This window comes from Scardinius erythrophthalmus (genome assembly GCF_964197995.2).
Source record: "Scardinius erythrophthalmus genome assembly, chromosome: 20".
Taxonomy (NCBI): domain Eukaryota; kingdom Metazoa; phylum Chordata; class Actinopteri; order Cypriniformes; family Leuciscidae; genus Scardinius; species Scardinius erythrophthalmus.
In genome coordinates, this window is record NC_138240.1 from 18,880,129 (window position 1) to 18,903,161 (window position 23,033).

The 23,033-nt window shown below is 38.5% G+C and overlaps 2 protein-coding genes across 7 annotated transcripts in view; both read left to right on the forward strand.

Annotated features, from left to right (window-relative positions):
• Nucleotides 1–13,887, forward strand: part of ncs1b (neuronal calcium sensor 1b) — a 45,755-nt gene extending 31,868 nt beyond the window's left edge. For all 5 annotated transcript variants that reach the window (XM_081348915.1, XM_081348917.1, XM_081348914.1 and 2 more), the window contains 6 exons: nucleotides 1,815–1,953; nucleotides 6,364–6,442; nucleotides 9,921–10,009; nucleotides 10,117–10,194; nucleotides 11,416–11,538; nucleotides 12,334–13,887. In XM_081348915.1, coding sequence (XP_081205041.1) covers nucleotides 1,815–1,953; nucleotides 6,364–6,442; nucleotides 9,921–10,009; nucleotides 10,117–10,194; nucleotides 11,416–11,514 — 484 coding nt within the window. In that variant the 3' untranslated portion in view covers nucleotides 11,515–11,538; nucleotides 12,334–13,887. The remainder of the gene's footprint in view (nucleotides 1–1,814; nucleotides 1,954–6,363; nucleotides 6,443–9,920; nucleotides 10,010–10,116; nucleotides 10,195–11,415; nucleotides 11,539–12,333) is intronic.
• Nucleotides 13,888–20,364: 6,477 nt separating this feature from the next.
• Nucleotides 20,365–23,033, forward strand: part of hmcn2 (hemicentin 2) — a 95,831-nt gene continuing 93,162 nt past the window's right edge. For both annotated transcript variants that reach the window (XM_081349185.1, XM_081349186.1), the window contains exon 1: nucleotides 20,365–20,966. In XM_081349185.1, the coding sequence (XP_081205311.1) occupies nucleotides 20,711–20,966 (256 nt within the window). In that variant the 5' untranslated portion in view covers nucleotides 20,365–20,710. The remainder of the gene's footprint in view (nucleotides 20,967–23,033) is intronic.

Here is a 23,033-nt window from a genome sequence, read left to right on the forward strand (position 1 = left end):
TTTACTTTACTTTTGGTCTAGCAGGGAAACCAGCTGCAGTCCTATTTGACTATTTCATCCATTGTATAAGGCTGTTTATTAGTTGTCTGGTACTGATTTTAGTATTGAGGTATCAGAGTCTGGAGCCAAAATTGGTATTAGTCCAAACCAAAACAGCTATGCAAACAGACCTATATGGCTTTCCGCTTGTCCTGCTCTCATGTAAGTAGAGTCTTCGTTCCTAGAAGAAGGAAGTTCCTGCCACCTATCATTAGGAAAGGGAGAGAAAAATTGACAAACTGTGTAAGAGAAAGGCTGATGAGAGACTTTGGTAACTTATGACTTATACCACACTGAATCTCCCTTAGAATTTTCCCAGCGTCTCTTTACGTTCACGTCACATAACAGCATGAATTCACATTCTATGATAAGCTAAGCTGCACTAACATTCTACTTGGGTGAACTTGACATTAGTGGTTATAAATGTAATGCAGCGTTTGAGTGTGACAGGCAGCTGCACAGGTGAAAATTAACGCTTGATTGGAAGGTGTGCATTTATGAGAGCTTAATAATTCAAAGTGCAGGTCTGTTGTACCCTGAAATGCAGCTCACCAGTCCTGCACAGATTATCTAAAAAAATCTTGAAAAGGGAAATAAAAAGTTATATTCTTTAAAAAAAATGTTCACTGCAAAATAATCATATTCTTTGTTAGTTTGTCTTGTTTTCTATTTAAAATATGTAAACATCCTTAAACTAAGATACATAACTCAACTTTTTTTAAATGTTTTTGAAAGAAGTCTGTTGTGCCCAAGGCAGCATTTATTTCAACAAAATACAGTAAGAACAGCAATAATGTTACTATATTATTATTATTATTAAAAAAATACATATACTGTATATATATATTATGCTAATAATAGTATATGTATTATTCCTGTGATGGCAAAGCTGTATTTTCAGCATCATTACTCCAGTCTTCAGTGTCACATGATCCTTCAGAAATCATTCCAGTTTGCTGATTTGTTGCTCCAAAAACATTTTTTTTTTTTTTTTTTTTTTTTATCAATTTTGAAGTGCTGCTGAAAATTATTGTGGAAAGTGTTATACATTTTTGTTTCAGGATATTTTGATGAATAGAATGGTCAAAAGAACAGAGCATTTGAGATAGAAATATTTTTGTAACATTATAAATGTTTTGACTGTCAGTTTTGATCAGTTTGATAATGCATCCTTGCTGAATTAAAATATTAGTTTCTTTCAATAAAAGTAAAATAATAAAAAAAACTAAAAAACTAACTGACCCCAACATTTTTAACAATTTTGTATAATAAAAGTGTGTGTATATATATATACACCTGTCTACTATGACCTGCTGGTCGAACTTTGTCTTCAAGGACAAAGTATATATATATATATATAATTAAAAAAGGAAAATATAATGGAATAATATTTTTTTTTGCTCCTTGAAGACAAAGTTCGACCAGCAGGTCATAGTAGACAGGAGACATCTGTCTTACCTGTAGTTTTGTGAAAGTTTCATTCTTGTTTAATGTCATTCTCAAGTCACTGGGGATTCAGGAAGCTGACAGATCTAGCCATAAATTATTTCTAACTGTCAGAAAGAGAACAGACTTCAGAGATCTCCTGAAGCAGGAGGCAGATTACAAAGGCATGAGCCTATTTTGTTAGCCTGCAGACCAGTCAGGTGCTGTGCTCACATACTTATCAGTCTTCTCTTTCTTGCCCTCTTTTCATGAGTGCCTTGATACCATAACATATAAGAGATATCAAAGACATCGTATGAAAATATAATGTTTTGTTTTTCCTCTTCCAGGTACAAGGGCTTCATAAAAGACTGCCCAAGTGGTCAGCTTGATGCCGCAGGTTTCCAGAAGATCTACAAACAGTTCTTCCCCTTTGGCGACCCCACCAAGTTCGCCTCATTTGTCTTCAATGTTTTTGACGAGAACAAGGTGAAGTGCACATCACTGTTTGGTCTTGCACAACAGATTCTTCTTTAGGGTTGGAGACATTCTTTCTATGTCTTTTTTTCTTTCTCTGTCTTTTTCTTATGTCCCATTCACATAGACAGTGATTTTATCTCTAAAGGTCACGGGTTACTTTTTTTTTTTTTTTTTGGTTAATAGTACATGTTTCTGCTGATAGATGCCCTAATGAACTACATAACTGAGCAAAGTTATTAAAAGAATCTGAACACAAGTTAGATATATTGCCAACATCAACAAAAAAATAAAATAATGATAAATATGTAAATAAAAGAGAAAAGTAATTTAAACAGAATAAAAAAACATTTCCTTGCTGATAAAAATAAACATTCTGGATGGAAAAGCATTTGTGTGCACTTCACAGCAATAATGCACCATATTATGAACATAAGGAACAATTATTAATGACGTCAGATCACTATGTTGCTGCATAAATGCCTTTTTTACAGACTTTCATACACACATAGGAATACATTCACAGTTCCAGCAATGATCAAAATACTGACATGAGTCGACCATGTGAAGAAGACAAGAACAATCTAAAAGTGGTTTGCGACTGGATGGTGCTTGTGAGAGGGAACCATCTCTCTGCTCAGATGTTAGTGTCATTTTTAGGTGTGTTTCTGTGTATGAGCTAGGAAAAAAGATATGTGTTAAGTGTGAGATAGGTGTACGTTAGTGTAAAAATGAAACTGGTGCTCTGTTTCAAAACCTAGTGCATCATAGAAACTCTCGACACGAATGCTGTCCCAAAATGTAGGCAACTTAACGCTGATACCCGATTTTAAACTAATTTTGCAAATGAAATAAGAGAAATGTTTATTATAAACATACATAATTAATTTATTAATATATAAATATTGTTTAAAATATTGAAATTGAATTATTATTAATATTAAATAATAATATACCATAATATAACATTTTGCTTATTTTTATGTGTATAATTATAAGTTTCACATCATTCCTGTTGCCTCACTATTGCAATCAGTTGCAAATCGAGTCTCTAATGCAGAGCAATATTTGCAGTCGATGTCTATGCAGAGTGTTTTACATCAGTCACTTATTAGGTTCGTTGACTGTTAGGATGCTGTCTAAGTAGGCAGCAGACAGCGAGAGACAACAGGCTTTGCAACAGAACACGTATGAATATGGATGGGAGGTGAAAAGTTAATTATTCCCACTCTCTTGGGAATTGTGCTTGGTTCCCATTATAAATTATTTATTAAATAGCCTCGTTTTGCTATCTGTGCAATCTGTAATGTGATTAGAAGCCAGTTAGCCCAGCCAAATAAGAGTCGTCTGGCAGCAAAACCACTTTCAGAGATCACACACACAGTCAAACAAGTCCTTAAAGTTAATTTATAGGTTTTGAAAGGTACCGCTGTTGTTAGTGAAACACATTAGCCTGGCCTTTGCTCTTTTCTAGTAATCTGCACTATTCTGCAATGCGTTTCACCTCAAGTTCACTTTTTCAGCCACCGGCTCATTGTCAGTGTTATGGAGATGGCATCAGTCTGGGCTTGTTAAGAGTTCCAGTAATGTCTTACAGAACAGACTCAGTAGTGTGACTGTAGAACAGAGGTCAAAGAGACAAAACCAAGACATTAGTGCTCCAGCAGTTTGACAACAGCTTGAGTTTTGTATTTTGAGTGTGTGTTTCTACAAGTTACCAATCTTATTCTATGATATTACATTTACATTATCTTTTTTAAATTTTTATTGTTACAGCTTTATGATGTAAAAATGTAGAAATAGAAAATAATTCATGTTTATTTGTTTAACTTGACATGAGAAATACTTCTGAAGTAGCAGCTCTCTTGTCCCAATTATTTAATTGCTTTCACTATCATTCAAAAGTTTGGGTAAGAATGTTTTTTTAAGTAATTATTAATACTTTTATTCTGCAAGGATGGATTATATTTATTAAAAGTGACTGTTAAGATGTTGATAATGTAGATTTCTCTTTCAAATTTGTATAACTTTCTATTCATCAAAGAATCCTGAAAAAATGTATCATGGTTTCCACAAAAATATTAAACAGCACAATTGTTTTTAACATTGATAAGAATCAGGATCTGATCTACATAATCTGAGGAAAGCTAACTCCTCCCAGTCCACTTCATATCAATGAAAGATAAAACACAGGGAAAAATATAAGACAATTTCACACTTTTGAGAGCCCTCCAAAACATATCCTGCCCTGGTCAAATATCTACTATAAGATAATTACTTTAAGTATTTGTGATGTATGCAAATTGTGTAGTTTCAGCATTTACCAGCAGGGGCTGATGGGGCCACAATGATGAGCCAAACCTCAACACCCTGTATAAGCTGGAACAATAAACTTGACTTGATCCCAACTTTGTGCAGTTTCGAGGAAACACTAAACCATTATGACTACATACAATTTCAGGCAGATCATATAAAATGCAAGTCTGTAGGGATATAATTAATAATGTTTTACGTTGTGGTACACAACTCAGAGTACAATGAAAGCCATCCTTTAAAGTGAGATAAAAGATGGAATAAATGGCTGTCCTCCAAAACGTAGTGCTTAGAATAGTGGAAGCATTGTAAGACATTAACTATTGTTATTGTTCTCCCTGAAAGACTGCATGAGACAATGGAAGTAAATACAGTTCACAAATGGAAGGGGGGCAAGAAAGTTGAGTCACCTAGAGTTTGCCCGAGGCGTATAGGAAATGCAGCAATTTGGTTTAATGAAATTCTGTGGTCTGGTGAGACAAAAACTGAACCTTTGGCCCTCAAGGCTGTATTTGACTGAAACTTAACACTGCATGTTAGATTCAGCTCTATAGCAGGGACTGGAAAACTCATAAGGTAGAAGTGAAAAATGGATTGAGGTAATACAGAGGAATTCAGTAAGCTTCATATTCCATCAGCGAGCCAGAACATTAGCCACACTGTAGTGAGTTAAATTTCAAAATTAACTTATACTCTAATTATTATATTTTTACAATTATTTTCTCTTAATTTTCTCTTTTATTTATTATCTATTATTGTTTATCTTGGCATACAAAGTTTTATTTTTGATGTTTAATTCCCAAACGAAAGTAAAGTAAAATGGAGGACAGTTGATGCATGTTATCAAGTTGAAATCTTGTTCTTATTAGATAAGGAATAGTTAAGGCCCCAATATACTTTAAGCAAAATCAAAGAACGAACTGATGTGACATAATTTCGAACAAAATCAGACCAAATCGAACTTTGTTTGGAGAAACTGTTGAGAAAATGTTGAGCTGCTTTATAGTAGAAAACGAAGTTGTGCTTCTGATGAAAGGAGACACTGACACAGTCTGAAATAATATATTGCAAAAATAAATAAATTTGACAATCTTATTCATAGGAACTAAATGTTGTCTGTCATTGTTAGTGCCTCTTCAGAGGTTCCTTAAGAACACACAGTGCCTAGGTGTGAATAATAAAAATTCACACAATAAAGTAAGGTTTGAACAAGCAAGTTGAGCGTTTTCACCCCTTGAGGTTTTAAGAATTATTTTGGAAGATTTTAAACCTGTATACTAAATAACATGAAACTGCATTCATTTACCTCTCTTGCACTAGGCTAGAGAGGTTTCAATAGACAAATCAGAAAATGTGTCATAACGTATCTGCTGGATATTTGGCAGCAGAATGCATCTTGTAATGGCTAGTGGTGCCAGCATGTAGCCCCAAGGAAGAGCAGGGGGTGGGATAGGAATAGCAGTCCACTGGCCCATTTTAATCTGCCAATCAACTAAGGCTTCTGGGTAACACTTTACAATAAGGTTCTATACTTTAAATTTAGCTGTGCATTAGATATCATGAACAAACCATGAACGAGCATTTGTTCTTTAATTGTTCATTGTTAGTTAATAATGTATAATCTAATGTTAGTGCACACAACGTTTAGTGTTAATAATGCTGTATGGTAACAGTTTACAGTAAGGTCCTAATAGTTAATGCATTAACTAACATTAACTAATGAGTAATACAGTTGTTACAATATTTATTCATCTTTGTTAACATTAACAATGAACAGTATTTTGATTAACTAGTTCATGTTATCTCAGGTTCATTAAATAATATTTACAGAAACTTTTAATTTTAATAATGTATTAGTAAATGTTGGAATTAACATTAACTAAGATTAATAAATGCTTTAGAAGTATTGTTAATTGTTAGTTCATGTTAACTAATATAATTAATTTAGGTTAAATGGAACCTTATTGTAAAGTGTTACTAAATGTATTAGTGGCCTACTTTTAGAAATGAATTTCTACAAAGTTTAATATCACATGGTGTAAAGTGTTACTGGGTTTTGGGCACCTTGATGACAGGGCAATGAAATATCTTTTTTCTTTTTTTTCACAGGATGGACGGATTGAGTTCTCAGAGTTCATTCAGGCCCTGTCTGTGACCTCACGTGGGACCTTGGATGAAAAGCTCCGCTGTAAGCAAGTATTTGATTAATAAAAGCCCATTCAAGCGATAATCAGTCAACGAAAGAAGCAGTGAAATACCTTTGTGAGATGTGTCATAAAACAGGAAGCAGTCTTAAAATACTAAATCACTGTAATGTATTTAATACATTCATTTACTAGATAACATACAGTGGGCCCCAAAAATATTTGGACACTTAAGTTCCACTTAAAAAATCCATGCACTTCATTAAATAAAATATTAAACCAAGTGGCTTTTCCAAACAAATGATGCTGGAGCTTTTTATTAGCAATTCTTTATCATATCATTTTTTTTTTTACATTATATCATATTGTCATGGTTATGTTATGTTTCATTGTATTTTTGTTTATGTTCCTTTGTTTCCTTTCAGTTTAGTTCCCATTTCCATAGTTACTAAATTCTCCCTGTTTGTTGCATAGGTTACTGATTGATCCCACCTGTGTCTTGTTTAGTTCTCTGTGAATAAGTACTCCCTTTTTTGTTCAGACCTCTGTCGTTTCTCGTCATGTTTTAGTGTGGTTAGTGTGATTATTCTTTGTGTCATGGTTATTAAAGTATCTCATTATGCATCTCTTATCTACCACCATACTTGTGACAGAAAAACTAACCCTCAAAATGAGAAAACTTGAAATGGAGGGCTACGCACAGAACGGCTGCTCACTTGAGGAGTATGTGGAGGAGTGTATGCTGGGACGATGAGACCTTGAAACAGCTCTTCTGGAACAGAATGGATGGCATCATCTGGCAGATGCTTCTGTTGAGGGAGGATCATCTTCCTTTCATCGAGTTCATCGATTATGCCTTGTGGGTTGCGGATCTTCCCTCACCCTGGGAGTCATTGAGGAAGACACCACCATCAACTCCGACTTTCTAGGACTCTCAAGACAGCACCCATGCTCCCACAGAACCAGAGCCCAAGCCTGCGTCCGCTGCATACCACATCTAATAACTACATTATGCGTAAACTAAAAACTACATAACCCAGTCCCACCCAATGTCCTGCCCACCCAATTGTCGCAATCCTCACTGCTGGCTCCATCAAATTCCCTTGACTTACCTGCCCTGCTGGTGCCTCTCAGCTCCTCGGCTACACCCACGCTGCACCGCCACGCCAGCTTGTCGGCTCCACCTCAGACCCCCTCAACACCAGTGCGATGCTGTGAAGCAGATCCCCTGGCTTCACCTTGGACCTCCAGTCCTATTACTCCACCTCAGCCTGTCAGCCCTTAGTCTCTGCTTCGATTCTACTCTCCTTCAGCTGCGCCTCAGCCCTTCACCCCTTCGGCTCCACCGGGTTCCTCCTTCCCTCAGGTTCCTGTTTGGTCCTCACTCTCTCCAGTGCCACCCCGTTCTGCCAGGCCCTCGCCTTGTTCCCTCAAGCCAGCGGCATTGCCTAGAACTTCTAGGCCTACAATGAACCGTCGCCCTCAAGGCTTTGCAGGGGTCTCCAAGGTTGTTAGCTCTGCCTCTGTTGATCTGCTCCAAAGCTCCTCCCAAGAGGTCCGTCATGGCTCTGCATTGGCTTCTCCCTCCTTCATCTCCACCATGGGGTTTTCCACACTAAGCTCTTCCATTTCCGGGCCCTTCACCAGTTCCTCGCCCATCTCCAAGAATCCCTCCATCCCCTCACTCTTGTTAATGGCACATGGACGTTGCAGTCATGCCATGTTTCATTAAGTCCCCTCACAGACGACTGCTGCACACATATAAAAGTCCAGGCCCAGGACAGAATGAGGTGAGAGAACAGGAGATGGAAGTATGAAGGGGAACAGAGTTGAGAGAGGAAAAAAATAAAAATCTTGGTCTGGTTCCTGGACACACTGGCGCTCGGTCCTCAACCAGTCAAGAGACTCTCACTCGCAATGCCATGCGATGGTACTGGACGTTCCTCGGTGGACAGCTCGACGCTCCTCCGGCTCCTCCGCTACAGCGGCCCGACAGCAAGCTTGCTCCCCGTTCCCTCGATCTGCTTGCTCCTCCCCATCATGGCAGATGGCAGCAGGTCTGGCCTCCAGAGAACGGCTTCTCCATCCCCTCACGGACGGCAGCCACCCCACCTTGACCCAGAAAAAGTTTTTTGTCTTAGCAAAATATCTATTGTAAATACAAGGAATGCAAGAAGTGCTGCACGGGGTGTAACTTCTGTTTATCGGTGCTCTTTGGGTGTAGGGATGGTTTCACTCATAAGAAAAAACAATCCAAGGCACTCGAATATCAGTTTTTAGAAAAATATACAAATAGTATTTCATTGCAGAGTTCTTTTAAACAGCAATCAATTAGTCGCACGATGATCACCTGGTCATGCAGAACAGGACAAACAGAAGAGAGAACATGACTAAACCAAGCAATATAGAAATATATATATAAAGAAAAAGGTTTAAGTGTCTGAATACCTTTGTGGCCACACTTTTACACACTGGTTGGGTACTGCCCTCTTTCTCTGTTGACTCTTCACCCCAGGCATTGACCTGTGTTTGCACTCTGCATGAGTCGTAGGATTGTCTCTTTGCAGGACTCTTTGTTGTAGATGAGTGGAATGAAAAAGTGCTGTATGGGTGGGACGTGCCAGAGTCCTGGAGTGAAGAGAAAGCCATAGATGGCGAGATGAAAGAGTCGCTCCTCACTGCTGTAATTGCTGTGCAAAGATTTGGCTCATACAAAGCATGCCTTCATCACTCAATCCTGCATCCATGATTCATTGCAGTGCTGATAAGCTTACATGTCTGCACTCTGATAACATTGCACTTCAATTCATCATCAAAACTCAAAACGTCCAACAAGATGCCTGTTGGTGCTTTTTCAGGGTTTTCTATGTTGAATGAAATGTATTATGGCAAATTTAAACATGACCACTCTCGGTACAGTACACAGTTCATGGTCTTTATTTATTGATTTATTTTGATTTATTTTAGGCACAAATCCCACATTTTATTCTAAAGATTATTATTGTAGATAACCTCTAAAATAAAATCAACATAGCATGAAAAACCTGTGCTACACACACCAAACAATAGTATTTATATACTATTATAGTATTTATTCATATTTTTTTTATTTTTATATTTCAAGTTTTCATTTAAATATTAGTTAGTACTTTTTATGCTTTGGCATTTTCATTTGTTTTATAAATTTATATTTAGCTTTAATTTGTTTTAATTCAGTTTTAGTATATGTATTTTTAGTACTTAAACTTATTCTACTTCAGTTCTATTTTTCATTTAAGTTTTTCATCTAATATAATTAATTTCAGCTTTATTTCGAATAACGAAAACAATTTTTTATAGTTTTAACAATAACATCACTGGTCTGTATTGCTTCTTAAATTGGTGATTTTTATGTAAAGGTTAAATACCAACTATTTGTTGAAAAAGAAAAAAATGTGTATGAATGTATATTTGCACTATTTTTACGAAAAGTGCTATAATATTTCTACACACACTCACCATGATTCTTGTTGCACGCTTTAGGGGCCTTCAAGCTCTATGATCTTGATAACGATGGATTTATCACACGTGATGAAATGCTCAATATCGTAGACGCCATCTATCAGATGGTGGTAAGTCACCATTTATTTCAGCTGTAATTACAATCAGATCATATGGCATTCGTTTAATGAGAAAAACATCTCTCAGATGTCTTATATATTAATTACATTTGTTTTAGGGAAACACAGTGGACCTTCCAGAAGAAGAAAACACGCCAGAAAAGAGGGTGGATCGCATTTTTGCTATGATGGATAAGGTAAGGATATGTTCATTTTTGTTTTGACTGCAATCTCACTGATCAAGTTAATAATCCAATCCAAAAATGTATGTTATTATGCAGGGGACTGTTTATTATATTTAATTCATGGATTTGTTTAAAGAAATTACTTTAAACAATTTGGATTGTCCAACCAAAAATACAATTCTGTCATCATGTACATCAAAACCTGTATGACTTTCTTCTTAGGAACATAAAATAAATTATATTGAAAGAATGTTGGTAACTAAACAATTTCGGTTGTCACTGACTTCCATTGTATGGACAAAAAATACAATGAAAGTCAATGGAAACCAAGTGTTTGGTTATAAACGTTCTTCAAAATATTTTCTATTGTGTTCAGCAGAAGAAAGAAATGCATAAAAGTTTGCAATTCCTTGAGGGTGAGTACATGATGACATAATTTTCATTTGTGGGTTGACTATCCCTTTAGAACTAAGGATTTTTATGCAGTCGAGCACAACAGTATTAGCAATCAACCATCACCAAACCCATTTACAAAAATCGCTCATTTATAGATCTGATTCAGTTTACTAACCGCATCCTCATCATTAATCCAGTGCAGGACAGAACAAGGATACAGTAGGGAATACAAGCTCATTTCTGTGGTAAAGCTAGCGTCACTAACGCTGCCCTCGGGTCTATAAACGCCAGTGTGGCATGCGCTACCGCTATCATTGGAGCCTAGCATAAATGCAAGCTCAAGCCCACTTCAAGCCCTGAAAGATGACATCAGGACTTGCTAGGGAATGTTCACAGAGATTGTATGCTCTCACCATAGCAATCTCAGATCAGAATGAGTACGGTTACTCTCCGGAGTTAGATAATTGCTAATGCTTCTTCAAACAAGTACCACACTGAGCCACATAAGGTGAAAAAAGCATTTCCATTGCCTACTCTTCATATTGCTATGAACGTTTCCTCAGTGGATCAGCCTGTTAGCACTTGCCCCCTGCTGGGCATGGGAAGCAACTTAAAAGTGTGAGAGTTTTTTCCTCATGCAAAATTGAAAAGCCTCATGGCTGTTTTTTTATCCTCTAGTTTGTAAACAGATACAACCTTCAAGTCTATTCCACATTATTTTAAAACCTCCATGCATCTGCATAAAACCACAAACAGCCTTAAAATAACGCATCTATTTGTTTGTACTCAACATTTGGGACAGTTGTGATTCTAAATGATGTTTGCTTGTTTACCCAGAATGCTGATGGGAAGCTGACCCTACAGGAGTTCCAAGAGGGATCAAAGGCAGATCCCTCGATTGTACAAGCTCTGTCACTCTATGATGGCCTGGTATAGTAGCAGCTTGCCTTAAGGATACAGGTATGTTGTGCTGAATAGAAATGTATTCTACTTTCAGGCTATCTGTTGGTTTTATTAAATCCTGACTACATCTCAGTTTCACATTATAACTGATTTTAGTGTACTTTCATATTCATAATCATGGGCATTTGTCCAAATTTGATGCTTAAATTAGTTTATTTAGGAGCATCTGCCACTGAGTGCCTAGAACAGCATTTAGAAAGAGATATAATATTGAAATTGGGTGATTGTTTTTAGATTTAGGACGTCCGTTTTATGTTCTAGAGCTTTATAGCCTTTGCTAAATGACAGATGACTTCAGTTAAGGCAGTAATTGGTTGAATGACACTATCGTTGTTATTTATGTGTTTCTGGCATCATGGTCAGCTGTGTGTCCATTTAATGGCCTTATCTTACCTCATGGAATTCATATTGCCACCTTTTTTTGTACATAAACACCTACAAGAACAGCATTGTTGCACAAAATTTTAGAGATATTAAAAAGAATATGCTGTATGTATAATATATGTATAATATAAAAAAAATTATATTCTATATGACAGGGGATACATCATCAATGATGTAATTATTTATTCTTTATTATTTGTGTTGGACTTATGAAATGTCTGTATTGTGGTTAGTTTTTTAGAATTGCAATTAAGTAAATTTCTCTTCCTTTTAAATTCCATTTTGAAGATCCTGTTGTTAAAAGGGACCAATTCATTTCAAATATCAGCTCATAAACAGAAACTGAGCCATTTCTCGATAAAATTACCCAACCTGCTGTGAACATTTTTTTTCTTGGTTGTTCTACAGGTACTGCAAAGGAGCCCGTGTGGTGCCATTCCTAAATGCCATGCAAGGAGATGAGTCTTCTTCATTTGAACTCTCATTCTGGACACTTAAGACTGAGAAGTACTGGAGAGAAGAGTTCATCCTTATCTTCTCACAACAACAAACCACATTTCGGCATACAATAATGACAGAAAAGAAGAAACTGTCATCCTGAAACGTGTGTTTGTGTGTGTGTGTGTGTGTGTGTGTGTGTGTGTGTGTGTGTGTGTGTGTGTGTGAATGCTATACTGCAGGTTTCCATGGGATTTCCACAATGCTTGTTTTCTGCTGAACAAACTCACTGGAGACTATATGGATGGCACTGATTGTTATAGAAAAGCAAGCTGACGAACCTAAATAATAGATGTAAATATGTGTAAACATTTCATATTTTTTAATCATACTTCGCTGATATATTGTGGACGTGGCTCTTCATGTATAATTTAAGAAACTGCTGATATTTTATTTATTTCTTGTTTGCCTTGAAGTGGATGGATTGCAGCTGTTACACGCCTCAAAATTTTTAAAAGCCTCTTGAAATGAAAGACTTTAATCCTTTTTTCTTTTTCTTTGGAACTATGAATGTCAAAGAGATTCATCTATTATATTTGCGTTATGCAGCTTCCATTGTGAATAGTGTGCTGCTCATCCGTTGCTGGCAAAACTCATTGCAAAGTCCTCAAGCTACTTCCTAAGCAAGGCACTGTAACCAAGCAACATGCTACACTGTTATTCCTGTACAGTTGCACCTCAGAACTGATGTAAGTACCTCTGTAATGGAGAAGCAAACAGTCCAGCATCTGCTAGTTTAAACTGCACCTCTGTCTTTGTCTTTTCCTGTGTCGTTTCCCTGTCAAACAAAGCCATAGACTTGAACCATGACATTCTCCTCTCAAAGCAAGTAATTCGGTATGTGCTGGGCGGGTTTGAGTGGGACTCGTGCTTTTATCAGTCGCTCTCTGGCTGATGATTAAATTTGAGTCACTGCATAATTGCCTCTAATTTTATTTGCCGTTGGTAAGTAAGATGGAGGTTTTAATATCTGATGTTTCCCTTTTGATATTTCAATAATGGCTGCTTCCATTCTCATCACTGTATGGTATGTGTAGAATTGTTGTGCTCACAATCGGACAATATTCCAAAGGTGCATAGACCTTGTATTCCATCAGCACAATGGATTCGCTGGCACTCTTTCAAAAGAATTTGCTGTGGTCAATGAATCCCTGATGTAATTAAGTCTGTCACCCAAAAGTGAAGTATAAATCAAATTCACCATACAAAACACATAAAATAGAGCGCCAGTCTCTGCATATAACAGTCTTAGAGAATCGAATCACAAAAGCATTGCACTTGCTCATTTACTTCTATATTGGTACAGTTATATTGCATTTAATACACTGCCTTGCATTTTACATATTGTTTTCTTGCAGCCTTATGCTAAGCGGCTTTGAATTACTTCTTTTCACATTAGCCTACACTCCTCACCCCATAACGACAAAGCAAATAACAGATTTGTGACAACTTTTCAAATTTATTAAAAAGGAAAAACTAAAATGAATACATTGCATAAGTATTTGTACCCTTAACTTAACTGAAACACCTTTACAGCCTCAAGTATTTTTAGGTATGATGTGACAAGCTTTGCTCATCTGCATTTGGAGATTTTCTGCCATTCTTCTCTGCAGATCCTCTCAAGCCCTCTCAGGTTGGATGGGGAACATCAGTGGACAGCCATTTTCAGGTTTCTTTAGAGATGTTTGATTGGCTTCAAGCTCATGCTCTGTCCATAAGCCACTCTTGCATTGTCTTAGCTGTGGGCTTAGGGTCATTGTCCATTTGGAAGTTGGACCCTCTGCCCTGTCCGAGTTTCTGAATGCTCTGAACTAGGTTGAGTATATACTGTAAATACTGTATATTTTGCTGCGTTGAGATTTCCTTCTACCCTGATGAGTCCCCCAGTCCCTGCCACTAAAAACACCCCCACAGCATGATGCTTCCTCCACCACGCTTTTATCGTTGGGATAGTATTGGTGCTGGTGATGAGCAGTGCCTGGTTTCCTCCAGACATGATACTTGGAACTGAGGTTCATACATTTTTTTTTCTGCAAATTCCAAGTGGGTTTTCATGTGTCTACACTGAGGAGAGGCTTGAGCCTGGTCACTCTGACATAAAGCCCAGAACGGTAGAGTGTTGCAGTGATGTTTGTCCTTCTGTAAGTTTCTCTGATCTCCATGTTCATAAAGCTCCACCAGAGTGACCATCAGCTTCTTGGTCACCATTCTAACAAAAACCCTTCCCCATCAATTGCTTAGTTTGACCAGCTCTAGGAAGACTCCTTGTTCCAAATTTCTTCTTTTTTTGTAATCTTCCCCAGATCTGTCTCTTGTCACAATCCTGTCTCTGAGCTCTACAGGCAGATCTTTTGACCTCATGGCTTGGTTTTTGCTCTGATATGCATTCAGCTGTTTGACCTTTTTTGAGAGGCGTGTGCCTTTACAAATCATGTCCATTTAATTAAAACATCTTAAAGATGAACCTGTGAAATTGGAATACTCATCTAAATTTAAGCATACTTAGGCAATTTTTTCCATTTTTTATTTGTAATAAATTTGCCAAGTTACCACAAATCTTTTTTTTTAGCTTTGTAATTATGGTATAGAGTAAAGATTGATGTGAAAAAAGTCACTTACACGTAAAGCAGTTTAGCATAAGGCAGCAACAATGTGAAAAAAAGGAAGGGATGCAAGTACTTTTGCAAGGTACTATATATTAAAATGGCTTAAACATGTTTAATCATTAGAGCAATTAAATTTATTCTATTGACAGCCACAAATTTTTACAGAAAAAAAAAAACTTAAATTGTAGAAATAAAAATCTTCATCCATCACATCACTCACAGAAGGGAACAGACAGATGGTAAGGTGAAAACAGTGTTTGAGCAGAGTGATGGGACAACAACGGGAACTTAATGCACATTATCAAGGAACGCTTCAACATAGTCCTCGATCGGCCGACCACCTTGGAAGCGGGTGAGAAGTTAGTTAACTGGGTTTACTAGGAGGATGTCCATCCTGTGCTTTGTGGTCTGGTCTTGTTACACTCACAGAATGGAACAGACAGATGGTAAGGTGAAAATTTTTGAGCAGAGTGATGGGACAACAGCGGGAACCAGACAATGGTGACTTGAATATTGGAGACTTAGCTGGTGATGACTGAAGTGGATTCCTCTGTGCAGGATGAACACGGTGACTAGAGATCTAGATCAGGATGACGGACAGGAGACAGACGGAAGACTGGACGATCTCAGGTGAGTGTTCAAGGTAAGTCTGACTGTTTACATAGCAGTTACGTTCATAGTAACGTTGACGAGACCAGACCCTGATGTGAGGGTGATGCAGGTTGATATAGGCTGTGTTGATGAGGGTGTGCAGGTGCAGGGAATCAGTATCTGGTGATGATCAGTATCTGGTGATGATCAGCAGCAGGTGTGGTGATGGCTGACTGAGTGCAGGTGGGGGCCCACAAGGGATGCTGGGAAGTGTAGTGCAGACAGGTTACAGAGTTGGTGAATGAGCTGGTGACTGTGACAGTACTTCCCCCTCCCAGAAAGCAAGACCTTGCGCAAAAAATGGTCCAGTGGGAAGAATCGTGATCCATGGTGGAGCTGGTGGAGGGAGGAGCCATGGAGGCTGAAGGGCTGAGGACTTCAAGGCAGTGAGTGATGGAGGCGGAACCGGTGGGAGAGGATGACAGGGTGAAGACGGAGATCTGACGGGCCATGGTGAAACTGATTCAGAGGGACATGGGGAAGTCGATGGCTCTGGCAACTGAGGTGAAGGCAGGGACTCAGAAGGACGCAGTGGAGACAGAGACAGAGGACCAAGGAGGAGTTGAAGGGATGGAGGAGTCCAATGTAGCCAGAGGGGACGAAGGAACGAGGTGGAGTCAGAGGAGTGCAGTCCAGAGGTGAGGGCAGGTCGACGAACCACCATGGCGGATCCGGGGGACGAGGGAGCCTGGTGGAGCTGGCGCACTGATGGGCCACGGTGGAGACGAGGGAGGTAGGAGCAAAGGCTGAATCAGTGGAACGATGGGCAGATTTAGAATCCTGTCCTCAGCAGGCAGAGTGGAAACCCAGGGATCCCCTGACTATGATAGCACTGAGGGCTGGTAGTCCCACAGTGAGCCCTCCTCTCCAAAGGTTTTTTTGAGGGTGAGATGCGGGACTAACAGTGGGCAGTGGAGATGATGGGGGCTGGTAGACAGGAGGAGGTGGGAGAGGAAGGTTGGGCAGGAGTTCAGGGTTCTGGAAGATGGGGACTGGAGTTGCTTCCAAACTCAGGGTTAAGACGGGAGTCGTTTCCAGACTTGGGGCAAAGGCTAGGGACCAAGGCGTGGTGGCGGCCATTTTGCCTGAGGGCTCAGGAGGCGTAGTAGCGGCCATCTTGACTGAGGACTCAGGAGGCGTGGCGGCCAGCATCTTGGAATGAGGCTTTGGAACGGCGGCAACCATCTTGGGAGGCTCTGGAAGGGTGGTCTCGGCAGGACGAGACTTTGGAGCGGATTCCTCTATCAATAAGGCGATCCACATAACCATAGAACATCTTCGATGTACCTCTTCAAGGAAACTTGTTGCAGCTGCAGGAACTTGCTGATACAGGTGATCGTCCAATCCACACCAAAAGACAGTCTTTAATGTGTCCTCGTTCCAGGGTACTTCATGCGTGATCAAGGAACTCTTCTACATAGTCGTCGATCGGCCGACCATCTTGAAAGCGGGCGAGAAGAAAGTTAACTGGGTTCACTGGGGTTAGGAGGATACCCATCCTGTGCTTCTTTGTGGTCTGGTCTTCTGTTACACTCACAGAAGGGAACAGACAGATGGTAAGGTGAAAACAGTGTTTATTGAGCAGAGTGATGGGTCAACAGCAGGAACCAGACGATGGTGAGAGGATAGTGACTTGATGAATATTGATGGAGACTTAGCTGATAATGACAAAAGTGGATTCTCTGCTGGATGAACAAGATGACTGGAAATCTGAATGACAGGGGCAGTAACATTCGTAGTAACATTAATGAGACTAGACTCTGATGTGAGGGTGATGCAGGTTGATATAGGCTGTGTTGATGAGGGCGTGCCGTGCAGGTGCAGGGAATCAGTATCTGGTGATGATCAGCAGCAGGTGTGGTGATGGCTGACTGAGTGCAGGTGGGGACCAGAAGAGATGCTGGGAAGTGTAGTGCAGACAGGTTACAGAGTTGGTGACTGATCTGATGACTGTGACATCACACAATATAATGGGTTGTATATATAACATATACAGCTGTTTTTGGGGGTCTTTGTCATTAAAAAGTTTAAAAACCTTTAATATATAGCACCATTTTAATCTTGACTGGAGTTTCTTTCTTTTTTGGGGATGCATGGCACAACTGTCTTGAAACAATTCATAAAGCCACACACGTTTAGGTATCAGCAAAGTCTTGTGATGGCTTGTTTTTGCCTCTTGAAAGTTTATGTCTGATTGTAGAATCCCCTGTTGTAACTGAGCTCTCATTGTGCATCTATGGCATGTCTTCCATTTCATTACGAGGTACTCAAGGCCGGTGGCCCAGTCAACGCGGCATCTGGGGCTTCTGAATCAGCAATAACTAGAGGGTTCTCCCTGACTAAAGTAAGACAGACATCATGCTCAGCTCCAAGTCTTAGTTTCCAGATACAGCACTAAATCAAAACAGACTTCACACCCTAGTCACACGGGAAAGCTAGAGAATAACAGAGAGTAGAGGAGGACAGGAATGTAAGTTTTGCACAGGCACAAATTGTTACATGAAGGGTCATAAACATGGTTTTTGCAGTGAGGTCTGGATTATTTATCCCACATTGTTAAGTGCAACGGGGTGATGAACCAGCTGTTTGGAAAAATGAGAAGACTTGGACAGAAGCTGGCAAACAGTGTGTTAGAGTATTTCATTTTAACAGACATGTATTTCTAATGGTAAACTGAAAATATGATTTCTTTTTTTGTCTTTCGATTAATATTTTTGCCCTCAGTAATAAAATATTTGAACCACTGTCAAGTAAAAGGGATAGTTCACCCAAAGTGTATAATTTACTCACCATTATGTCATTAAAAACCTGACTTTCTTTCTTTCTGGAAAAGAAAAGAAGATATTTTGAAGGATGTTTCAATTTTGTTGATAGTATAATGAAAGTCAGTGGTGTCCAAACAAAACAACATTGGACCCCATAGACTTTCCTTGTCTTGACAAAAAACATAAAGGCATTTTTTTTTCTTCTTCAAAATATCTTCTTTTGTTTTCCACAGAAAAAAATAGTCATACAGGTTTGGAATAAGATGAATGTGAGTAAATGGTAACAGAATTTAATTTTTTTGTGAGAAGTATCCCTTCAGAAAGTACTAGGTAAAGGCTTCTCCAATGGCCAAACTTTTTTAAACGACATGTCCATCCTAAAGATGAAATCATTTCCTAAGTTAAGTGTCTTTGAATTGCAGTGTGTCATTTGGCAAGGCTATTTGGGTGAGTCTTAATCATTTGACCAACCATGTGCTGACCTGAAAGCAAATGCCTTGTTGGTTTTAGATCGAATTATCACAAAAACAGTATATGTATACTGTCATAAACCCTATGCGATTAGTTTTTGGTGTGATTCCAGAAAAATATAATAGCTACCATGTAAATAGAACTAACTGCAAAATTTCAGAGGTTACAGGGTCATTGACATCCCCCTTTCCTTCCTTTTTTTATCAAGTTTTTCTTAACAGCATTTGCTGCCCCGATATCAAGTTAAAGCAACAATAAATGCTTGATGACCAAATGTTGCATGAGGTTTGATTGATGTATCTGAGAATTACTGATAGCAACATAATTTATCCGGATATACAAACGGGGTGAAGGCATATCCGGAGTCTTTCCTTTCAAAAAGCATCTGGGATGCCTCTACTGGAGCCTTGTCATTTATGCCGCACATTAAACCGAGTCCAGAGAATTCCATGTATATTATTAGATGTGTGGCAGCTGAGTATAAACTCACTCTATTAATAAACCTAAAATTATTTCAACCGATCCATGCACTAAATAGTACTCCCGAGAAGAATTTCAGGGAGGTTGGGGCTAGTTGTCACATAAGCTTTTAGTATCTGTAATGTTTTAAGCCAAAGGTCTTGTTGTTTAGAAATGTATGTTTTCTATATTATCGTTTATTTTAGTTTGAAAACCTCTTATATTATAATAACTTTGGTGCATTCTGTCCTAAACTCCACAATGGACTGGAAAGTTTTTTTTTATTGTGTTTAACAAGTGAACACAATAAAAACACACTGCATACATTCTGACATAAGTCAATTATTTTGTTTGAAATGTTGAACTGTGTTTTTAGGACAAGGACATTTTTCATAAATGTCAGCTCAGGGTAAGTTGTTTTAAATTATGCAAATATAATCAATTTATTAATTTATTAAAAATATGTATTTATTTTTAAGTTATTAATTTCATTCATTATTTTGTTTCATAATTGTTTTACTGTTTACATTTAGTTTACAGGCCTATAATAAACGTTTTAATGGCAGGTTAATTGGTGACAATATGCCCCGCTATTGTTTCATTATGTGTTGAATGAACCTTGAATGAACAAAATTCCGAGGGAAATAACAGTGGAACCACTTTCTTGTTGCCAAAGCTTTAAGGTGTGTGTAAGGTATATGTTGACTTTCAAAATCAAACCTCATAGGCTACATATTTACTGGAATAAATCGTGTGACAACTTGGCCCGTTTTTACTATGCAGTGTCATCAATTCCTCCAGACATTGTTATTGTAATATACAATAGTTCCATTACATCTCTGTCTCATGGCAGTTGGCACGAGTTTCTTGAGTGGCTCCCTGGTAAACTGGAGCAGGCCATGTGGGCTGGGGTTGGGAGTCACAGTCGGGTCAAGTTACACACACAAAAAATCAGGTTGTAAGGACTCCTCACACCCCTCCCCAACACTGCAGTGTTCAGCTCCAGAGGGTCCACGCGCTTCTTACAAGTTTTCTCCAAAACTCAGCCAAGGATGGGACAAGACATATGGAATTTACTCCAAGTAGCGTTTATCCAGTGCGAGTAGGATTATTTACACCGACCTTTTTTTAAGAACTTTTATAAGAACGACTGGATTGAAGATTTCAGGGACATTTTTTTTCTTCTTCAGGAATTAGCTGATTTTCTTTATTTTTCTCCCTCAATCATCGGGTTTACATCACTTACATTTTTATCATTCATGTTACGGTGATTTTTTTTCTTCATATGTTTGTTTGACACGTTTAAAATACTGGTATAATGCATTTCAAGCAAGAATGAATAAGTTTCTTGCAAATTTCCTCATCTTGGCGCTGACTATCAGCGCGCGCTCCTCATCCGTTCCCCCCGCGAAGAGTCACTCCGGCGCGGATGACAGCGCTTCAACACTGGCCTTTGTCTTCGATGTTACCGGCTCTATGTATGACGATCTCAAACAGGTGATAGATGGTGCGTCTCGGATCCTGGAGAGAACTCTGAGCCGCAGAACGAGACCAATCAGGAACTTCGTGCTGGTTCCTTTCCATGATCCAGGTATTAGCCTACAAAATCCTATCTTTCTATCTTATGATTAATGTGAATTATAATTCATTCTTGTCAGTTACGTTGCCTTATAAAAGTGATTCCAAAGAATGAATAACTGCTGATCGAATATTTATGCCTAAAGTTCCATATGGAGAAACAAAGTTTTGAGAAGTTTGTTTGGCCAAGCACTAGAATGTCAATGAACTAATTTGAACAAAGGTGTTTGCGCTGCTAGGAACATTTTCACCACCAGGGACCGCTGAAAGGTTGTGATCCGTACAAAATTAAAATTAATTTAGAGAATGTAGAAGATGTTTTATTATTCATGTCGCGGGTAGCCCCCCATGGATGTCGCCATTAACATCACATGATCAGCCATGACAAGGTTAGGCCTTATACCATGACGATAATAATATTATAATTATTTTATGTAATTTACTAATCGAAGGAATAGTAAACAAAAAAACTGACAACCCACAGCTCCCATGTAACGAAAGGAACAAAACAAAAGATAAACAAATAGCTTTGGTGTGAATCTTCAAACCATGTCACCATTTTTCAGTTTCTATCACTGTATGTTGTCAATGCTCATAAATTGGTTTAAATTCCACATCTGCTCACATACTGCAGCGAGAGCACTGTGTTCTCAGGTACACTTACACAATCTAGCCTGGTTCAAACCAAGTATCTGTTAGCCCTAGGGGGGTAGGGTGCCCATGGAGCTGATGAGAAGCACATGTTGTCTGGTAGTATGTAATTAACACAATCACCCCCAGTCCTCCATCCAATTCTCCGGAAGAGTCAACCCAGCCCCCCCAGTCAGAGGAGAGACGTCAGTGCTAGACTGGTAGGGGGGATGGTGCCAGTCCTTCCCTCACCTTTTAATGTAGCGTTCCCTTGAGGACCTTGTAAACCGCTGAGATCTCAAAGACAGCCGGTGACAGACAGAAAGGCGTGACAGCAACACAACTTAATGGCCCCTCACAGCTGAGAGAGGGATGGAGAAAGTGCAGAAGATGAAAATGAATAAGGAACCTAAACCAGCCTTAGTTGGTTTGCTGGTCTTGGCTGGTTTAAGCTAGGCTTGATGCTCTCCTAAGGTGACTTACAGATGGTTTAACTGGTTTTTCTAATGCCCCAAACATCCCTAAACCAGCAAAACAGCTTGTTTACAGCAGAAAATAATCTTTAAAATATTGATATTAATGTTGATAAAATATCATAAATACAAGTTTATATATAATATAATAAGCTGAAAAACCTTAGCTGATCCGGTCTTAGCTGGTTTAAGCTAGTCCACGCTGATTTAGAGATGGGTATAACAGGTTTTATGTTTAAGAATGTCCAAAACCCCTTAAAACGTCAAAACAGACCAGCCTGGACATGCTGGGAGAGCAGGGAATCATGCTGTTGATGTTTTTCAGCAAAGAATGTTTCTAAAATATTAATATTATTGTTGACAAAATATTATTAATATAATGTTATTTTATTATTTATAATATACTCTAATATAATAGGATTCAGCATTGGATCAGGATTCATAGGATGTTGGCATTCAGTGCTGAAGATCATAACTTTTTTTTTTATTTTTTATTTTTTATTATCATGTAATGGTGTATTGATCTGTCCTATTTGCTCTCAGAAGAAGACAGACTACCCCTCAGACATGGTCCAAATTTTTCTCTTCTGTCCATTCTCCCAAAGCACTGCCAAAATTGTAATCCTCCACTTTGTCTTCTATTTTTTAATAACCTTTAAAAGTAAGTCAGAGTAATAAATAATGTGGGGATATCAGGCCCATACTCTGACCATAAACAATGTATTTTGTTGTATGCTGGTTCATCCATGTGCTGTATATTCAGCTCTCTAATCAATCAGATTCTGAGTGAGTCCAAATAAATGCCAAATTCAGGGAGGACACAATTCATCCTGAGACAAAAGAAAGGGAGAGAGATAAAGTAGAGAAAGGGGAAGAGGTCAGAGATTATCTAGCTGGATGATGACAGTCCTAAAAAATTAATGAATGAGGTTATGAACCCAGTTTGGTATCACATGAGGACTGCTGGAATTTTGCAT